Here is a 17,966-nt window from a genome sequence, read left to right as displayed (position 1 = left end):
TGGCATCGCTGATTGACCGTAAGTAAACGATTTACCTAAAATTTCCTCACTTGAAACTTTGAACGCGTTTTTCTCGAAACAGCATTTTTCAAAACGGTGTCCAACTTGGAGGGCAGAGTTTTAAAGCTATCGAGTTGAATTTTTTACACAATATTCTTAACGTCATTGTTTATCGTGCTATGGAAGCTTTTTTTTTTTTTTTGACATCTTCCTATTTTTTTGTAAAAAAAACTGCCAAAAAAAATGCTAAAATCGATACTTTTTGTTCAAACCGGCGCCATTTTTGCAAAAAAAAAAAAAAGAAAAAAGCCTCCATAGCACGAAAGCCAATTATATACCGATCGATAATCTTTTTGTGTTTTTTGTTTCAGATCAAAATTGTGACCCCCAACGTGGACACCACATCCAAGTGCATTTTCTGCAACAATTGTTTCATCATTTTTATAGATATTAATTAATAAATAAATCGATCTTTAAAAAATTGTTTTGTATTCTTCAATACCCAATTAATATACAAAAAAAAAACCAGACCGATTAGATTATTTTTTCTTTAAAAAAAAAAATCGCGAAAAACAGCGATTTTTCGGGCTGTCACACTGGAAAGCTCCCTTAAGCGTACAACGACGCAATTGCGTTTCATTCGTCAAAATGGATTTACGTTACAACGGATCTTCCTCACACGTGGATAGATAATCAAGCTGCAGGCATGATCAGTATCGTTCGGCCAACCTTCTCCACTTTTCCCTTACCATTATAAGTTCAGAATTAAACTCGGACAAGTTTCCGTAATATTAAAAAAAAATATCAACGAGTAGTGCCTGAACTTTATTGTAGGGTACGTTGAAGCTTTATTTGACATTTAATAAAAATATATTTGAAAAAATGAATAATTGACCGCGTAAATTCTGCGACGACTTGCAGCTATTATTATTATATCAGTTGCCACTCTCCGCCGTTTGACAAATATCGAATTATAGACAAAATTTGTACGGAATTTTTCCACTATGTTGAGGAAAATTTTCGACGTGTACTTACAGCCCGATTTTAAGTTTCTCATCATTTTTCCATCATTTTGCGACTCGAACCAGAAAAATAACTTGGCTGATTCGAATGAAATCGGAAAGAAAAATTAAATCTGAGATAAATTGTTACATCCAGCGCGATAAGAAATTTATCAACTCTCATAGATTTTACAGTTTAAAGAATTTCCCTGCGGTGAAAGAATTTGAGTTGTACAAATCGATCATTGACTGTGATACAGTGAAATATTATCCCCCTGGATACCTTTAGAATATATTTGAAAAAAAAAAAAAAGAAAAAATTATGCCTGTACAATTTAAGCATTCAATTTCTAAATTACCACGTACTCTGAAGCTTCGAAATTTTCAAATGGAAAATACGTGTAATTTTTCCGATCGGTTGCTGTTTTTCATCTCTCTTTTTTTTTTTTTTTATTTTCGCTGAATTTGGTACAAAAGAACGATTTGAAAGTTGAAAATTTAAAATTTCTTTACAGCAACTATTACCCATATCAGTTTCAGAAAATCCTTTCCACTCTATCGTATCGTTACTACGACGATGCGAGGTACGAACTTGGCTGTATAGAATTTTCAGGTAACCGCAGTTGGAGTGAACGATATTTTCCCCAGTATAACAACAACAATCAATGCTAAACTGAGCGCTAGGAACATTTCTCCCCTAGCAGTTTTCCCCCCCGTATCGGTAAAATGACGGCCCGCCTCCCGCCTTCGGCGCATTCTGCGCAGAAAGTTCGTCGAAGGTGGATCGACGACTTCTCGATCTTGGCGTCGGTTTTTCCAGACAAATGACGTCCCTTTTAATCGGGCGTCGTGACAAGTACGACGTATCAGCTGAATCCCGGGGACCGGGAAACGTGAAAAATCCTAGTGAAAATAGCGAACCGTGAAACTTGGTGTTAATTAAACTTTCGGGAAATTGCGCGACGCTGTCCCCCCCCCCCCCCCCCCCCCCCCTCACTTGGCGCGAGTCCCGAAGGTGAGAGAGATCATGTCTTCCTACATTCGTGGCGGGACCATGTGCCACTCCGAGTAAGTTTCCGTAAAATTTTTCCAAATATCACATCCTTACGAAACCTTTCATTTCAAAATGACCGAACAAGAGGTTCGAATTTTAAGGAGGTGTAACGCGATTTTTTCGAGCCGTAGGGGGGAATAGAAAAGGAAAGGGAAAGGGTATATACGTGACGTTTATTCGATCACTGTGATAGACAGAAGTTGCGCAATACGTCGCGCGTTTCGTAAGTTTAATGTAAAGGAAAACAACCCCATTCTTTGAAAACACTGCCTGTATCGCGATAAGAAAATGAATTAAAAAATAAAATTGTACAAAACGAAATTTCAATGTAACAATCTTTCATGGGAGGTATAATTATTCCTGGTAAAAGCAGCATATGGAATTGTTGCATTGCACGTAGCCGGATGAAAGAGAGCCGTGTGTATACGTATACATACCCGTGTAATAATACAAGTTGCAGAGAGAAAGCGGTAAACGCGGCGACCTTTTTCACACACACATACGCGCGCAAACTCACACCCGCGCCTTCGACATGGACGAATTAAATCATCGATTCGTTATCAATATTCCCATCCCCCCACCCACCAACACTTGTGTCATCACCGGGTTAATTCATTCGTTACTTTTCTGCTCTGTAATGTCGCTCTCACATACCGCACATCGTTTCATTGATTCCTGCGTGTCATTCGAAAGAAGAAGCCGCATTGCAGACGATGCATCGAATGTTTTTCTTTTAACGTACCCTCAGGTTTTCTTTGCGTCGGATAATCGCGGGTATTTCTCTTTCTTTCTTTCTTTCTTTCTTTTTTTCTTATTTTCTTACTTGACGGAACGTCGCGCCTTATCAGGAATTGGGCGATAAGGGGAGGGGGATGAAGCCCGCCTATTCTGCTGACGATTGCGAAAAGCGTCGACAGGTGGCGGTGATTAAATCGATTCCGGTGTATAATGCTTGTAAAACACGCTATACATTTCTCCATATTTTATACATATATATATATATATATATATATATATATATATATATATATGTATGTATACATGTACGTATTGCGCAACCTCAGAGTTTCGAATTATTTGCGCGGCCAGTTACAATACGTATCGTACGTAACTTAGTTCGCGGTCGTGAAATGGGCGAGGAAAATGGAATGAAAAAAAAAAAATTAAAAAAAAAAAAAAACAGATTTCACCCCAATTATTACGCATCTACGTGGAGCATTCCGCGTCGAATCAGCAGTCCATTCGATTTATCCTCTTCGATTTTGATTATTTTTTTTTAGTACGATCGTTCTTACCAACCGAAAAGAGATGCGGCAATTTTTTCAAATTTTCTCCAGCTACTGGCGAAATTTTTGAAAATTCCAAAATAATCACACCGATTCTATGATTTAAATTGTAATTCTGAGCACCACCCGATAATGGGATCTCAATATTTACAATTCTTCTCGCATGCTTTCAGTTTTTCCCACATCAGAATTTGTTCTTTTTTCAAAGATCTCGATTATATAACTAGATTGCAGAATCACATTATTTCATTTTTCCGTGATCTATTTGGATCGAGGAACAGAGAGAGAAAAAAAAAAAAAACTCCAATTCCGACATGGACAAGGCAAATACTTGCAAACAAATCGTAAATATCGAGCTCCCGGTATCGTGCGATGCTTGCGAACACATTTTGAACAACAGAACCTGTGCCAATTTTTTCAGCCTTTCTGTAATCATGTTTTCGGACTTGTTTCTCAATTTTTTTCAAATCTCACCGGTGGCTAAAAGTAAATCTGAAAATAATTCCGAGACTTTTTTGGGTGAGTGTGAACATCTTACATAGAAATGATTGAAATCGACGGGGGTGAGGTACATGAGCTGCTGATTTGACGTGGAATAACCCATGTACATATACGTGACGAAGCTTGGTGCTATAATAGGTCGTGGCGATGAAATGACACAAAAAGAGGATAATATTACGGCACTACTCTGTCCTCGTAACGGGGATGATTGTTGTGCAATTCCCGAGATTGTTTTATGTTGCATATATACACGTCGATACAGTTCGTGGTTTTCGATTCAAAAGTATAAAATACAGAAATCGGCGATCAAAAGCTTGTAGTCAGATATCGACGCTTCGTAACGGATTGCTTCGAATTTTTTTCAAAACGATTTTCGATTAACGAAAATTATTGTATCTTAGTGCTTTAGAAGAAATGAAATAAGATTTTGCACGCTCGATATAAACGCATTGCAATTTTTCTGTACGCAAAACAAGAGCCACGTGACTTGTTAGATAAAATTGATGAGAATTAATGCGTAAAGGGTGGGTCTGGTCGTCGGCTAATATCGGAAGATTTGGCAAACATTCTTTTTAAACTTCTCTCAAATTCCAATTGCGAAAAATATAATTAGTGCCTTTCAATTCAACATCCGAATTCTTATTGAGAATACTATAGTTCCATACAATTCTTACGATTTGTGATATTCAAAATACTTACGTCTGGATTTGTTTTTGGAAAACTTGTTATTTATTTGATAGTGATAAAATCAAATTTCCCGCTGTTATCTGTATTTATACCATGATTATATCAGGCGAATGCGATGTGCACGTTCAAATTTTAAAGTGTGGCATCGTTTGAAAAATGAAAATGAGATACAAAAAAAAAAACGGTAAAGAACAACAACTCGGTGGATTGATTAGGTAGCAAAGGCTTGATGAAGTAGAAAATAATCTGCTTGTACGTAGCGCTTGAAAAATTGGGTTTCCTTGATATTTGGATGGTTAATTGGTATTACAGTGACATAATGGACGATGATACAGACAACAAGGACGGCACGAAGCGGTAAGTGTCTCGAATTTACGTACAACTTTTTTTCCCCTTCACTTCTGCCTCTATCACCCATTTTAGTTCTTCCTTTAATTATACTTTCTCATCAAGTAGCTGAATGGTCTAGTAATTTTGATTTTATTACAGCGGTAGATACAAGAAAGCTTCAAATATACATCGCGGTTTAACTTTGGAAACAGATCGCAACCGAATAGATGGGAAATTAACGAACAGTGCTTTAAAAACTAAGCGTGCGTATGCGTGTGTGACTGTTATTGATGCGAAACTATAGCTTCAATTAGATTAACAACACGATGCTGGTTCGTTATTTTTTAAACTGGCGAGATTACAAAGTTCGTTTCGTGTTCTTGAAGGCCAGACGGGCAGGACGCATGTTTTTGTACGTACGTTCATCGTCACTGGTCTTTTTCCCGCATGAGATTAAGGTCGTGAAGTACTCCTACCTTTACCGACCGCGTAAACTCACCCTTCTTCTTCCTATATCTAAGTTTCCTGAATTCCGCCATAAAAGAGCAATGCATCGTCGAAATTTCCACCATTTCCGTTCGTTTGTTTATTTAATACCGGAGGAAAAACGGTGAGTCTGCTCGGTCGGTAAGGGTAGGAATACTAAACGATCTTACATAGGTGAAAGAATGAAAGCTGCGAAGGACGAAAGGAATGTAACAAAAAAAAACATGAATAAATTCATCGTTCGTAAGTTGTGCGATAAATAGACGCTGTTCCTTTCAAAAGAAGATGTAACCATTGGAAAACTTTATGACTGTAGTTTATTCATAATGCTGTTATTGCTGTTATTATTAAAGCTCATCTTTCTGATCTTAAATTGAGTTGATTTTTTTTTTTTTTATCACAATGCAATCCAAGGATCGTGGCGTACGATAAATATATCAAACAAAAAAGATCTCCAGCGGTTTGGAAATCACGACGAAACTATAATATTAATCAACACACCGGTTAGTTTGTCCGATTGAAGTTGCAAAATTTAAAGCTATTAAGCTATTATTCACAATCCACGGTGAGAAAAAAAAGAAAAAAATCGTCCCTAAATAATAAAAAAATAATTAAATTTAACGAGGATAGAAGAAAACGTTGCTTCTGTTTTTTCTTGCGCAATAATTTAATCGCTGGTTTTGTATGTGATTATATATACATATTTAGTTAGTTAAAACGTGGAATAATGATTACGTAAGAACGGTTCATATTATAAACACATCTCTCGAGTTTCATAGTGACTGCGATCAGATGAAATCTGCAACAAGCAACGAATTTCAGGAAGTCGCGGAATCTGAGCGAGAAGAAACGACGGGATCAATTCAACATACTGGTGAATGAGCTTGGCGGCATGATCAGTACAAATGCGACGAAAATGGACAAATCCACGGTGTTAAAGTCGACGATATCCTTCCTCAAGAACCATAACGGTTAGTAGTAGGCGTAAGGATATCGCAGAAAAATTGAATGTAAGAAAAATAAAAAACATGACAAGAAATTCTTAGCTAATTAGAAAAAATCGAACGTTCTGTAATTTGATTACGTATACAGTGTGTCATGAAACTTATTATCTCTGCTTTTCGCAGAAATAGCAATGAGGTCAAGGGTTCACGAAATTCAGAAGGACTGGAAGCCGTCGTTTCTTTCAAACGAAGAATTTACGCATCTAATTCTAGAGGTACCTGTACGCCATTGGAACCAATGTTTCGATTAGAGTTATGAAAAAAAAAAAAAATCTCTTCTATCCCGGTGCAAAGTGTAAAGATTTCAACCCATATAATTATATCATAGCATAGTGGGAGAAAATTAACAAAATTGCAAAAAAATCTAAATACTAAATACACACATACATACATATAAGTAGTTATTGAGTAAAACAGGTATCGTTAAAAAAAACTGTTTCAATATTGTTGGAATTACGAAACACGAGGTACGCCTAACCATTTTCCGGTATTGTCGATCCTTCTTTGGCAATTGCAGCGCAAAATCAGTTTCTTCAGTTCACTCTACTTTTTTAGTTAAACAACGCTTTAACGTCAATTTACAACAATAAAGTTGCACAAGCATTAAATTTTCGCACCAATTGCATGAAAATATAGTAACAGCGATCGTAATGAGAAAGAATACTAACGGATACTATACTTTACGGCAAAAGCTAGAAAACTAATTTTCATTTTCTACCCAGAACTATATTTTTTGATTGTGATAAAAAATGTAAATAGTTAAGGACTGAGCGGTAACCGGAACTAAAAATTTCTCTCAGTGAATAGATTCAATAATTGTTTCAATTATTTTCTCTCACCTCCACCGAATGAAAAGTACGATAGGACTTTAGCCTGCAGTTTGTAACGTTGATGTAGCGATACACCTTTGGAAAAAGTCGTTATTTTACAACTTTTCGATTACCTGATATTTAATACACTGTTAAAACAGTACCAACAAACTCAGATTTTGTCAATTCAACTTTCTTCAAGCGTTCTAAAGGTTCAAAATAGTAATTTTGCTTTCAACGTTTCGATACGTTAATGTTACTAACTTCAGCTTTGTTGTTTTGTCCCCTTCGAAACGTGAAACCTTTATCATAAACGTTTTTGTCCAAGGCGCGTTGTTCTCAAAATAATTTCTGTTGTGTCAAATTAAATGGAGCATCGTGCTGACGATCAATTGCAATCCCTGTTATCGATTGATTTGATTGAACAGGCGTTGGACGGTTTTATAATGGTCCTGTCTTCCAACGGACGCATAATCTACGCATCTCAAAGTGTGATGTCGTTGCTTGGTTACCTTCCAACCGACCTTACCAACACCTCGATTTACGACATTGTCTACCAGGATGACCATGCCCTTCTCTACAACGTCCTCACGAATCACACCGAAGCCCATGACCAACGCGAGTGGAGCAAAGGTGTCGAAAAATATTATTATACCAAATTTGGAACGAAAGAGATGAGATATAATTGCGTGACCTTTGTCATGTGATAATTAATTATGAGACGAGATTTTCGTCGCTCTTCATTTCTTGTCTGCAATCATCTCGTTCCGTTAATTTTCAGACAATCAAGTACCATTCGCGTGTCACATAAAAATCGAGGGACTTGAGTTTCGGGAAGAACCTGTTTATGAGCTCGTCCAATTTGTCGGATATTTCCGTGAGTCCTGGATAATTTTTTATACGCCCTGCGCCAACGTTAAAGCGCTTAAACTTGAAGAAATTAGAAGCAAACAACAACAGTGAACCTATTTCTTTGCTCTTCGTTTCAGGTTCGAATCTAAACGTCAACTTTGAGACGAACAACTTCATCCCGACCGGTCATTTGGACGGAGTTTTATGCGATGACACAAAGTTCGTGCCTTCCGGTTACGCATGTTATCTATCACAGCGAGAATTGTTCGATTATTAATTGGGTTATGTAAATTCTTGAATTAGAAATTGTATAAATAACGAAATGAACGAATAAAGAGTGAAGTGAACTCGCATTTATTTTCATCGCATGTATGTTTCAGGCTAATATTCGTGGGTACCGGGCACCTTCAAACGTCCCAGTTGATTCGCGAAATGTACATCGTCGACAGTGCCAAGTCTGAATTTACATCGAGACACAGTTTGGAGTGGAAGTTCCTTTTCCTTGATCATCGAGCTCCACCCATCATCGGCTATTTGCCGATTGAGGTCCTCGGCACCTCGGGATACGATTACTACCACGTGGACGACCTGGACAAGGTCGTCGAGTCCCACGAGACTTGTGAGTCGAATTTTATCCCTAGTCGTTAAGTGAAGATTCATATTAACGATGCCGTATTGCAAAGTTAGTGCAACGATTAATGGAGCAGTCACTCAAGTCCGACATAAATTGTAAATCAAAGAAACCTGTGGGACTGAAACGTGATCTTCGAAATGACGAGGAATCTGTCAAGTTGACCGAATTTAAATGGAAATCATGGAAATCGTTCCAAGTCTTGCAGTAAAAGCGAAATGATTTCGATTCGTTAAAATTCTGTTGACTTCTACCTTTCCAGCAGCTTTCTATCATATCCAATTCACCAAGTGGCTTCTATTGATTTCCAACGATTTCCCCGGGCTCTGGGAGATTTTCACTAATGTCCAGCGACAGCGCTAGGAACTCATTGAAAATCACTCGACATCCACATTAACGAATTGGAATCATTCGTTTGATATCCAAGTGAATGTCCTTCCGTTAACGATGCATTTTGAGGCAAAATTTCTCATCACGTAACTTTAAGATCGTTCAAAATTCAGCAAATTGTATTCTACTTGAGAAAAAAGTACACAAGTACTTCAGAATCATTTTAAATTTTCTAAGTGGCGATTTTTTTTATTTCGATGTTTCAATTTTACTTCACTAACTTGAACCCCGTGAGAAATGGAGATGGTATTGTGGTAGCAGACTTTGTCATGTAGGAAACTGACGGTTGGAAAAAATCTTACCCTCAACCGCGATTATCAATCAACGGATGTTTTTTCGTGCTTTTTGAAACGGCTGGATGTACCATTTTTACAGTAATGCAGAAGGGTGATGGTACAACGTGCCACTATCGTTTTCTCACCAAAGGACAGCAATGGATTTGGCTCCGGACGAGGTACTACATCAGTTACAATCAGTGGAATTCCAAACCGGAATTCGTCATTTGCACTCACAGCGTCGTCAACTACATCGACGTGATGAAAGAGTCGAGGAGAAATTTTGGGAATTTCGGCAAGTCTTACAGCCAAGATGTCGACGTACCCGAATCACCGACGAATCACCAACAACCCCAAGTACGGTAGCAATGATTTACTGATCGTTAAATTCGAAACAACGTACGAATATTTCGTGCAGACCTTGGCGGTGAAAATGTCGTTGGTTGTGCTTAACGATATCATTTTTTATTCTTGGGCTGCAAATCTTTGAATAGTTTACAGCCTTATGTAGTATACAAGTCTGGAATTTTTTTTGTTCCTTTTTGGTATATAAAATTTCAACTAATAACGATAAAACTTTCATGCCTTTGTTTTAAATTAGACGTGTTTAATATTGTCCTAGACGTTAGTAAGGTAGATAAAGTTAAAGAAAAGGTACAGAAGTAGAGTGAACAATGCATTACTGATTACTCACCATATGATCAACGGCGACAGGTCCCTGGCGATTCCGTCTTGTTGAAATTGAACTGAAGTTCCACTTGGATTTCACTTTGATTACACTTAGATTTCACGGTATAGATCAACATTTTTTACACTGTATTTTCACTGTACTTGCATTAAAAGTATACCAAAGTCCGACCGAAAAATCACAGAAATAAAAATTATCGACTCCACCACTTGAATAACACTGAAACCGAAAAGATTTCTCACTCCACTGAAATTAAACTGAATTATCAATTCACACTTATCACTGAAATTACATTTGAAATCTACTGAAATTGAATAACGCGGAAATAATTTATTATAAAGAAGAATAAGTGAGTGGAATTTGAGTGATTGCCTGGTATATCAATCTAATATCACTGATTTTCGAATCCGAGATTGTTGTAATCACTTGTGAACTTCTCGGCTTCCCGGCTGCGACTGAAGTTCCCCGTCTTACGATCGTCAGAGCAGACGCAATTCGAAACGATTTCATTTCAAAATCCAAATTACTCGTGTTCTCGCCGGTCGGTTCGTGAATGATATAAAATTCCGTATTTACCAACCGCGTTTGGCCCGGAAAATTTGTAGCAAGCGCAATTCTGTACGTAAGTAATATCGGGCACAAATTGTGTATAGAAAAATTATTGTAGCACGCTGTTTAGAGAGAAAGTGATAAATGCTGGATCATTGAAGTGGGATCCGCGAATTAGTGATGACAGACAGAATTGAGTAAGGCGTGATGATGATTAAAAACAGTTGGTGACTATCCCTAATTGGTCCCTTGGAGTCACAAAATAACCCTAAACATTTTTTAAACTATGTTTAATGTTTCAGGAATAGACTTTCATAGCTTTTTTTGCTCGAAATCAATTTTGTAATAAAGAAAAAAAAAAATACACGCGCCGTTTTTTCGTTACCTTGTAACTTCTCCGATGTTTTACAATGTTTAACGAATCAATTTTGTTTATGAAAACTGAGAGATCTTTTTCTGCGATCTTTAACCAATACTTGGATTATTTTTTTCTAGATTTTTAGAATTCATTGTTCAAGCACTTTTTTGGGGCTGGGGTGAATTTCACCCCGTGTGACCGTTACGCGATTCTACCCAAGTGTGAACCATTAGGATTATACACAATAAAAGATATACTTTATTTGAGTGAGTTATGTGCGAACTACGAACTGTATCGCGCGATATCAGACCGACAACTGAGGTTTAACAAAATCCAGAGGATACACGGATGATGCACAGATGTGACTTTGAGACAGTGTATCGTACATGAAGTAAACAGGTGATCTGTTTCAAGGTGCGACGCGGGCAAGTACAAGATCTGAGATAGAGACGGACAGGTAAACATTGCACTCGAGTGTGAGTGAGTACGTGAGCATGTATGAGGACGATTCTAAATACCGAGTGAAATGAGAAGGTGAGACGAGTGCGATACGATACTTTGACTTGAACTGTCAAATTCGCTACTTTGCCGAAACACACGCAGCAATAATGCAACCGTGGAAAATTTGTTCCAGTTGTTGAATAGCCACTTTGTATTTGACCGACCAAACTTCGCACAAGAAATAAATATCAACGAAATGAGCATTTAATTTAATACCTCGGCCATCTGTTTTTCACCACTTCTCCCCTATGACACCCGATAAAACGTAGTAGATATCTCGTATCCACAAAACAGACAAAAAAAAACAACTAATGTTTTGAATTTATGAAATAGGTGAAAAAAATATCTTGTTGATTCAGCTAGCACTTGTTTCAAACCATGAACCAAATCGTGTTTCCGTTTTACTGGATTGTTTAAAAAAAAAACAATTCTTTCGCGATATTGAATAAATTCAAATTAGTATATTGAGCAACTAGTGCGCAAAACTGGTTATTCCCGCGCATGTTAAGCATATTATTTTTCCCAACCTAGTGCGCGAATTTCGATTTTACGTATCCAAATGAGTGTGTGAAATAGTACATTACCGCACTAGTGCGGAAGTGAGTGTAAATATTTAATTCTACTGTAAGAAAAGACGTTAAATGTGACAATTTAATCGAAATATCTAGTTGCACTGCAAAAAAAGATATCTCGTTTCGATTCGCGCACTAGTGCGGGAATGTATCGTTTAACGCACTCATTTGCGTACGCAAAATCGAATTTTGCACACTATGTTAGTAAAAATACTTTCTCTATGCACGTGCAATGTTATTCATACGTTCGTATTTTCCGAGCAGGTCGCAACGTTGTCCCTAAGTGGTTTCGCCCCCTCGCCGTCGTCCTCGAGGTCCTTCAAGACTTCTCGTTCGGTCGCGGCGACGCCACATTCTCAATATCAGGGTGACCCGGGATCGGACACGACGTCGAGGTCGGACGGATCGCCGAGCTCGAGGCACTCGCATCAGAGCCCGCAGAGCTTAAGGCCTAAAGCCAACTCCCAGTCCACGGTGACGATGCCGACGACGGTCCGGGAAGAAACTCCGGCTTTACAGCCAGGCGAAATGAACCCCGCGTGCCTTGAATTCGTCGGTCAGAATCAGGTCGTAACGGCGATTCCCGTTCAGCCGATCATCACCGGAAGTCCCGCGGTCCCGACACTACCTATCGGAATTTCAACCCTGCAAATACCGGAGGTAATGAATGCATTTTCGACACCTTTTTGGTAACTTAATTTACCCATCAAATTTATTTTCCACATTCCTGAAGCTAAGATGATTTTTGAATTTCAAACAAAAGCTTCGGTAACGATTTTTTGTCTCAAGTCAGTTTCAAATGATTGGAAATTTTGTGGATTAGTTCGACGAGAACTCCACAATGATTTTATTATATTGGGAAAACTATTTTTCTTTTCTTCTTTATATGTGTGAATTTACCGAAACAGATTTTTTTCTTTTTCGATGTTGAATTCGATTTTTTAATCGAAAATAGTCTCTCTCCCGTCTTGAAAAATTTACCATATACCGACACCAAAGCGATTTGATACGAAAAAAAATCGTGTCTTAGCGGGATTGACGAGATCGTTCAGTTAACGATTTGGGTTTTTTCGTTTCTTACATTTCTTAATCAAATCTTCGTGGCATGTGAATTTGATGAATTATAATTATACGAACAAACATCGCATGGTGAAATAATGAAAAAAGTATCGATTCTCGACTCACCAGCCTCGTTAAATGTACAATGTTATCATTGAAACGTCTACGCATTGGTCTCCTCATGTATCACAATTTATTGACGAAACGTTTGACAGTAACATTTCAAATTGCAAATGATGAATAATTTGAAAATGAAATTCCCCCAATGTACGAGAATAATAATTCGCGTTTCTTTACGCGTAGAGCTTGAACCAGCAACAGAATATAGTAATAACATCGACACAGAAGCAGATGCAGGATGAGCTGCACAGAAAGCACGAGGAGCTTGAACAGCTGATTGTTCACCAACAGGAAGTACTCACAAGAGCTTACGAGCAACTGTTGTTCTCCAGATATGGGATCAATTGCCCCTCGATAAACGTAAGTCAATCCGGCGCTTAATACATCCTAAATCCGACAATCACAAGGAAGATGACAGGCAGATTGCGATAAAAGCTCAAAGTAGTAGCTCGGCTAGAGCAATATGGCGTCACACAGAATTAACAGCTGATCCGTTTAGCTAAAAAAAACGAGCCTAATGGTACAGCAAACTTCTTGCAAGTGATTCAACTTGTCTTTAGAATATATGTCGAGTTAATACCCAGTGAGTAATATATGTTGAAAGACGACTTTTGCGATCAAATACGCCCTTGTCAGTGTAGCAAATCTTCTGCCACCGGATGACGACCCTCGATATTGCGGATTAGTGACCATCTAAGGAGTGATTGAAAAGAGCGTCCAACTTTTCTATTGATCGACGCAAATTTGATCGAAACCGGAAGTGTGTGAGAGAGAGAAAGAGAGAGAGAGAGAGAGAGAGAGAGAGAGAGAGAGAGAGAGAGAGAGAGAGAGAGAGAGAGAGAGAGAGAGAGAGAGAGAGAACGGCATATGACAATAGACGAAGGCAATGATAGAAAAACTAGAGATAATCGTTTGTTTGTTGGTCTCTTCTGCCATCAAAGACGTTATACATTTCCGCACTAGATCCACATGGCGGTTGATTTTCTTATCACTCCCCAGAGGTTCACTATTTCGGATCCCGATCTATTTGACCGGGTGGCGAATTACCGCAGGGGTAGATAATATTTGCAAATAATAGTCCAAAACTGCTTCCCATCCAGGTTGGCGTGCCGTATCAGGCTTCCTCGTGTCCTCAAACAACTCGGTGCGTCAGCGGCGCAGGCGCCGCAGAACATCGTCCAATGTCTGCGCCGGGAGTTCAAGACGCCAGCGTATTTCCGGTATCGATGCCATTGTCGGTCTCCGTCGTTCCGTCGGAACTTTTCGTCCATCCACTTGTCGTTAGTCCGGTACCCACAGCGGCCCAGGTTACACCCTCCCAATTCGGCGCGACAAGGGTCGCGCCCGTTCACCAAACTGGCAACCTTCCGAGCACGTCTCAACACTACCACCATCAACAGCATCACCCTTACAATCATCATCATCAGCAGCAGCAACAGCAGCAACAACAGCAGCAGCAACAGCAACAGCACCAGCACCAGCAACAGCAACAGCAACAGCAACAGCAACAGCAACAGTAACAGCAACAGCAACAGTCCGACGGCCAATCTCCTGCACCGGTACCATCCAAGGAAAGGACATCCATGGTTTCTGAACTGATACCATTCCAGGTTGGTCAGCGTTCGGGAATGCTCTTTTCCCACATCGGATCATCCGGTAGCAATCAGTATGTTGGCCATATTGATCACCGATAAATCAGTGATCAGCGGCTACGTTAAGACTGTATCATGTTGATGGATTCCGCTTGTCAAAAAATTTATGCAGTATCGCTACAGTGTAGTGGAAGTTTGATCGCTGAGGTCAATGTGTAGTGGCACCTTTATTTTTCTCTCGTGAGAACTGTGTAATGTACCGCTGGGTTAAATCAAATTTTTTGTGTGATGAGAAAGCATACCGAGACGTTCTCTTGAAAGGACTTGCTCGACCATTGCAACTCGTCTGGTTAATAGGCGTGGCCAACTTCGTAAAAATGTTACTAGTATGGTAGGTTACTAGCTGAGAGACCGATGCGTGATGGATTGCGGTGGCGCTGTTCTCACTAGATGAGAGGTTATGGTTGACTGTCACTTTTCGACAGACTTATTCTAGGGAATATATTCATGTCGGTGAAAATTTGCTTTCGGTTTCGAAAATTAATGTCAGCCAATCAAAATTAAGCAAGTTGAATTTCGTGCGCTACGAGCAGCAAGTCCTTTCAAGAGAACTTCTCCAAGGCATCGTCTTTCGGAATAAGCGTAACGTACACACTCAGAAATATTCATGACATTTAATATGTTATGTATATGGCTATAAAACGTGTAGTAACCTTACCTGAACGGACCTAAAACACCCACTATACTACATATATACATTATACGTCCATAGTACGAATGACAATATTACAGTAGCTCATGTGTAAACTTTAATTTTAACTACATTCATAATAAGAATAGTTATTGGAACTACAGCATTTTAGATCTTTTTTTGTTTTTGATATTCTTCATTCTATTTTTTTCCATTTCTTCTCAGTTTACAAGAGAGGAAAAGGAGGATAATTACATTATTCATATGGTGGGATAGGTATGAGAAAAAAATTAGGCTTGAATTAAGATCAACATTCTGCTAAGTAACCAAACTTATACATTTGTTTATGTAGTTTGCCGACTGCACATGATTATGAAGATATAGGGAAACGAAATTTCGAAAATCGTGCAAATGTTCAAATTCGATGATTAAATTTATCGTCACAATAAAGTTTGAAATCCATTGCTGCAAGTGACTCGAAATTTTACAAAATTTCCTGCAGCCAAGTTGAACAGAATTTAAAAAAAAAAAAAAACGTAATTACAAAGCTGAGAGTTGGAGCAATTTTAAAAATAATGCACTCAGCTTGATTTACGAAGACAATTAACCGATCGTGGCACATTACTCGGACCGAATCTTAGGTGCATATTTATTTTAACTCTTCAGACTGTTGGTATTACAGCCTTGATTTAATATTGGTCTATTTCACGCTCGCGGGTGTAATTTTATGTACCGCGTTACAATACATATATTTATATAGTGTTTATATAATGCTAGAAGAGAGAGAGAGAGAGAGATAATAAGAGAGACATATTGCGGAAAAATCCGGTGACGCCGTTGGCAATAAAGAGTCTTCGATTCATCAGTAGAAGAATCAGCCAAATTACAAGCTAAAAAGAAAGAATTAAAAATCGAACAAAATAAATACATAAATAAATAATCATATGGTGAAATGAATCATAACATAGATTTCAACCTTAAAAGGATGTAATGAAAACTTGAGATATCGAAGGAGTGTAAACGGTATGAATACGTGAATCGTACGTGTAATTAAAGATTAAAAAAAGGTTAACCCGGGACAAATAAAAATTATCGCTTTCAGGGGCATTTACTTACTTACTTAAGGGCAAATTTAAAACCGATATGACATAAAGATTACCTCTTACGTCGTGGAGAAATCGATAATCCAGATGTACGGTAGAAATACCGTATTAAATAAGTGATATCGGCTTATCGAGAGTATAACGACAATATACCGTGTACGAAAAAGTCGCTCAAAATTGATAATTTTTTATTATCAGGTAAACGCCGATAAAAAATATCAGCTCAATTGTAATATTATTATCATTATTATTATTATTATTATTATTATTATTATTATTATTATTATTATTATTATTATTTAACTATATTCATTGCTATCATCATCATCATCATCATTATTATTACCACTATTATTAAAGTATTGCTGAATTATTATTAGTATATTATTTGCATTATGGTTATTATTAATATTATCATTATATTATTTCCATTATTATTATAATCGTCATTATTATCATTATTATTGAAATATTGTTAAATAATTATTTTCATTATTATTTTCATTATTATTATCGTTAGTATTATGAATGATATTTTAGTAATTTCATTATTGTAAGTAGTCATTACTATGAGATGTTGACATATTTTCTTAACGAATTTTTCGTACTCTAGTGCAATGATTAAAATACAAGAAAAACATTAACTAGAGAACGTATTCATGGACGTGTACGTACCTATGTGCTTTATACATACAATTAGATAACGGCACATCTTTTATAAGTAACTGGCAGGGCCAGAATCGCCTCAAAGGGCATATCGTGATCCTTGGCCAAAAATATCGATCGTAAGGAGCGAACAGAGAAAAAAACAAAAATTAGAAACAAATTTCTGTTTTTTTTTGTTTTTTTTTCGCGATAAAAAGTAGAACGCGAAAGTATTAGAGACAAATTCATTTGCACAAAATTATGATAGGAAGCCTATTACGTATATATATATATATGTAATAGGATTCTTTTCATAAGTTACATACCATCGAAAAAAACGACAACTAAGCACCACTCATTCTTGGAATTTCAATTGACTCACTCTGTATATTAATATATATATATATACTAGGATATATATGTATATTTATGTATAATAATTACATTTGGCTCACTTTAGAAGGCCTGCAAGTACGGAAAAGTCAGAAGAAAATTAATCGAGCTTAAAAATTAGAAAATTGATCGAATAAAACTGAGAAAAACGGTTGCGTGCATTAGAGTGCATAATTTATTAGCTTACAGCAGCATTACCGGCAACGCCACCCTGAACTTAGCATGACCAGTTTTTAATCACGTTTATTGGTAACACAGATTCCGGCCGTCTGTTGCATACATTATGTTTTATTTTCATTTTCACTTTCATTTTTATTCATTTTTTATTTTTTTTTTCTCTGGCCAAAGTAGCCGTGAAAAGAATGGATTTGGCGAAAGAAATTCTATCG

The 17,966-nt window shown here is 37.5% G+C and overlaps 1 protein-coding gene across 1 annotated transcript; it reads left to right on the top strand.

Moving 5' to 3' along the window:
- The first annotated feature begins 1,769 nt into the window (after nt 1-1,769).
- On the top strand, nt 1,770-16,790 carry LOC107221405 (circadian locomoter output cycles protein kaput). Its single transcript, XM_046732169.1, has 12 exons — nt 1,770-2,069; nt 4,842-4,886; nt 6,168-6,316; nt 6,473-6,564; nt 7,587-7,791; nt 7,940-8,035; nt 8,148-8,274; nt 8,391-8,629; nt 9,407-9,663; nt 12,239-12,634; nt 13,337-13,513; nt 14,254-16,790. Exons 1-12 carry the CDS (start codon nt 2,029-2,031, stop codon nt 14,671-14,673), a joined length of 2,244 nt encoding a protein of 747 aa, XP_046588125.1. The 5' UTR covers nt 1,770-2,028; the 3' UTR covers nt 14,674-16,790.
- The last annotated feature ends 1,176 nt before the right edge of the window (nt 16,791-17,966 follow it).

This window comes from Neodiprion lecontei, chromosome 2 (assembly GCF_021901455.1).
Source record: "Neodiprion lecontei isolate iyNeoLeco1 chromosome 2, iyNeoLeco1.1, whole genome shotgun sequence".
In the NCBI taxonomy this organism is placed as follows: domain Eukaryota; kingdom Metazoa; phylum Arthropoda; class Insecta; order Hymenoptera; family Diprionidae; genus Neodiprion; species Neodiprion lecontei.
This window is presented reverse-complemented; position numbering and strand designations above follow the sequence as displayed.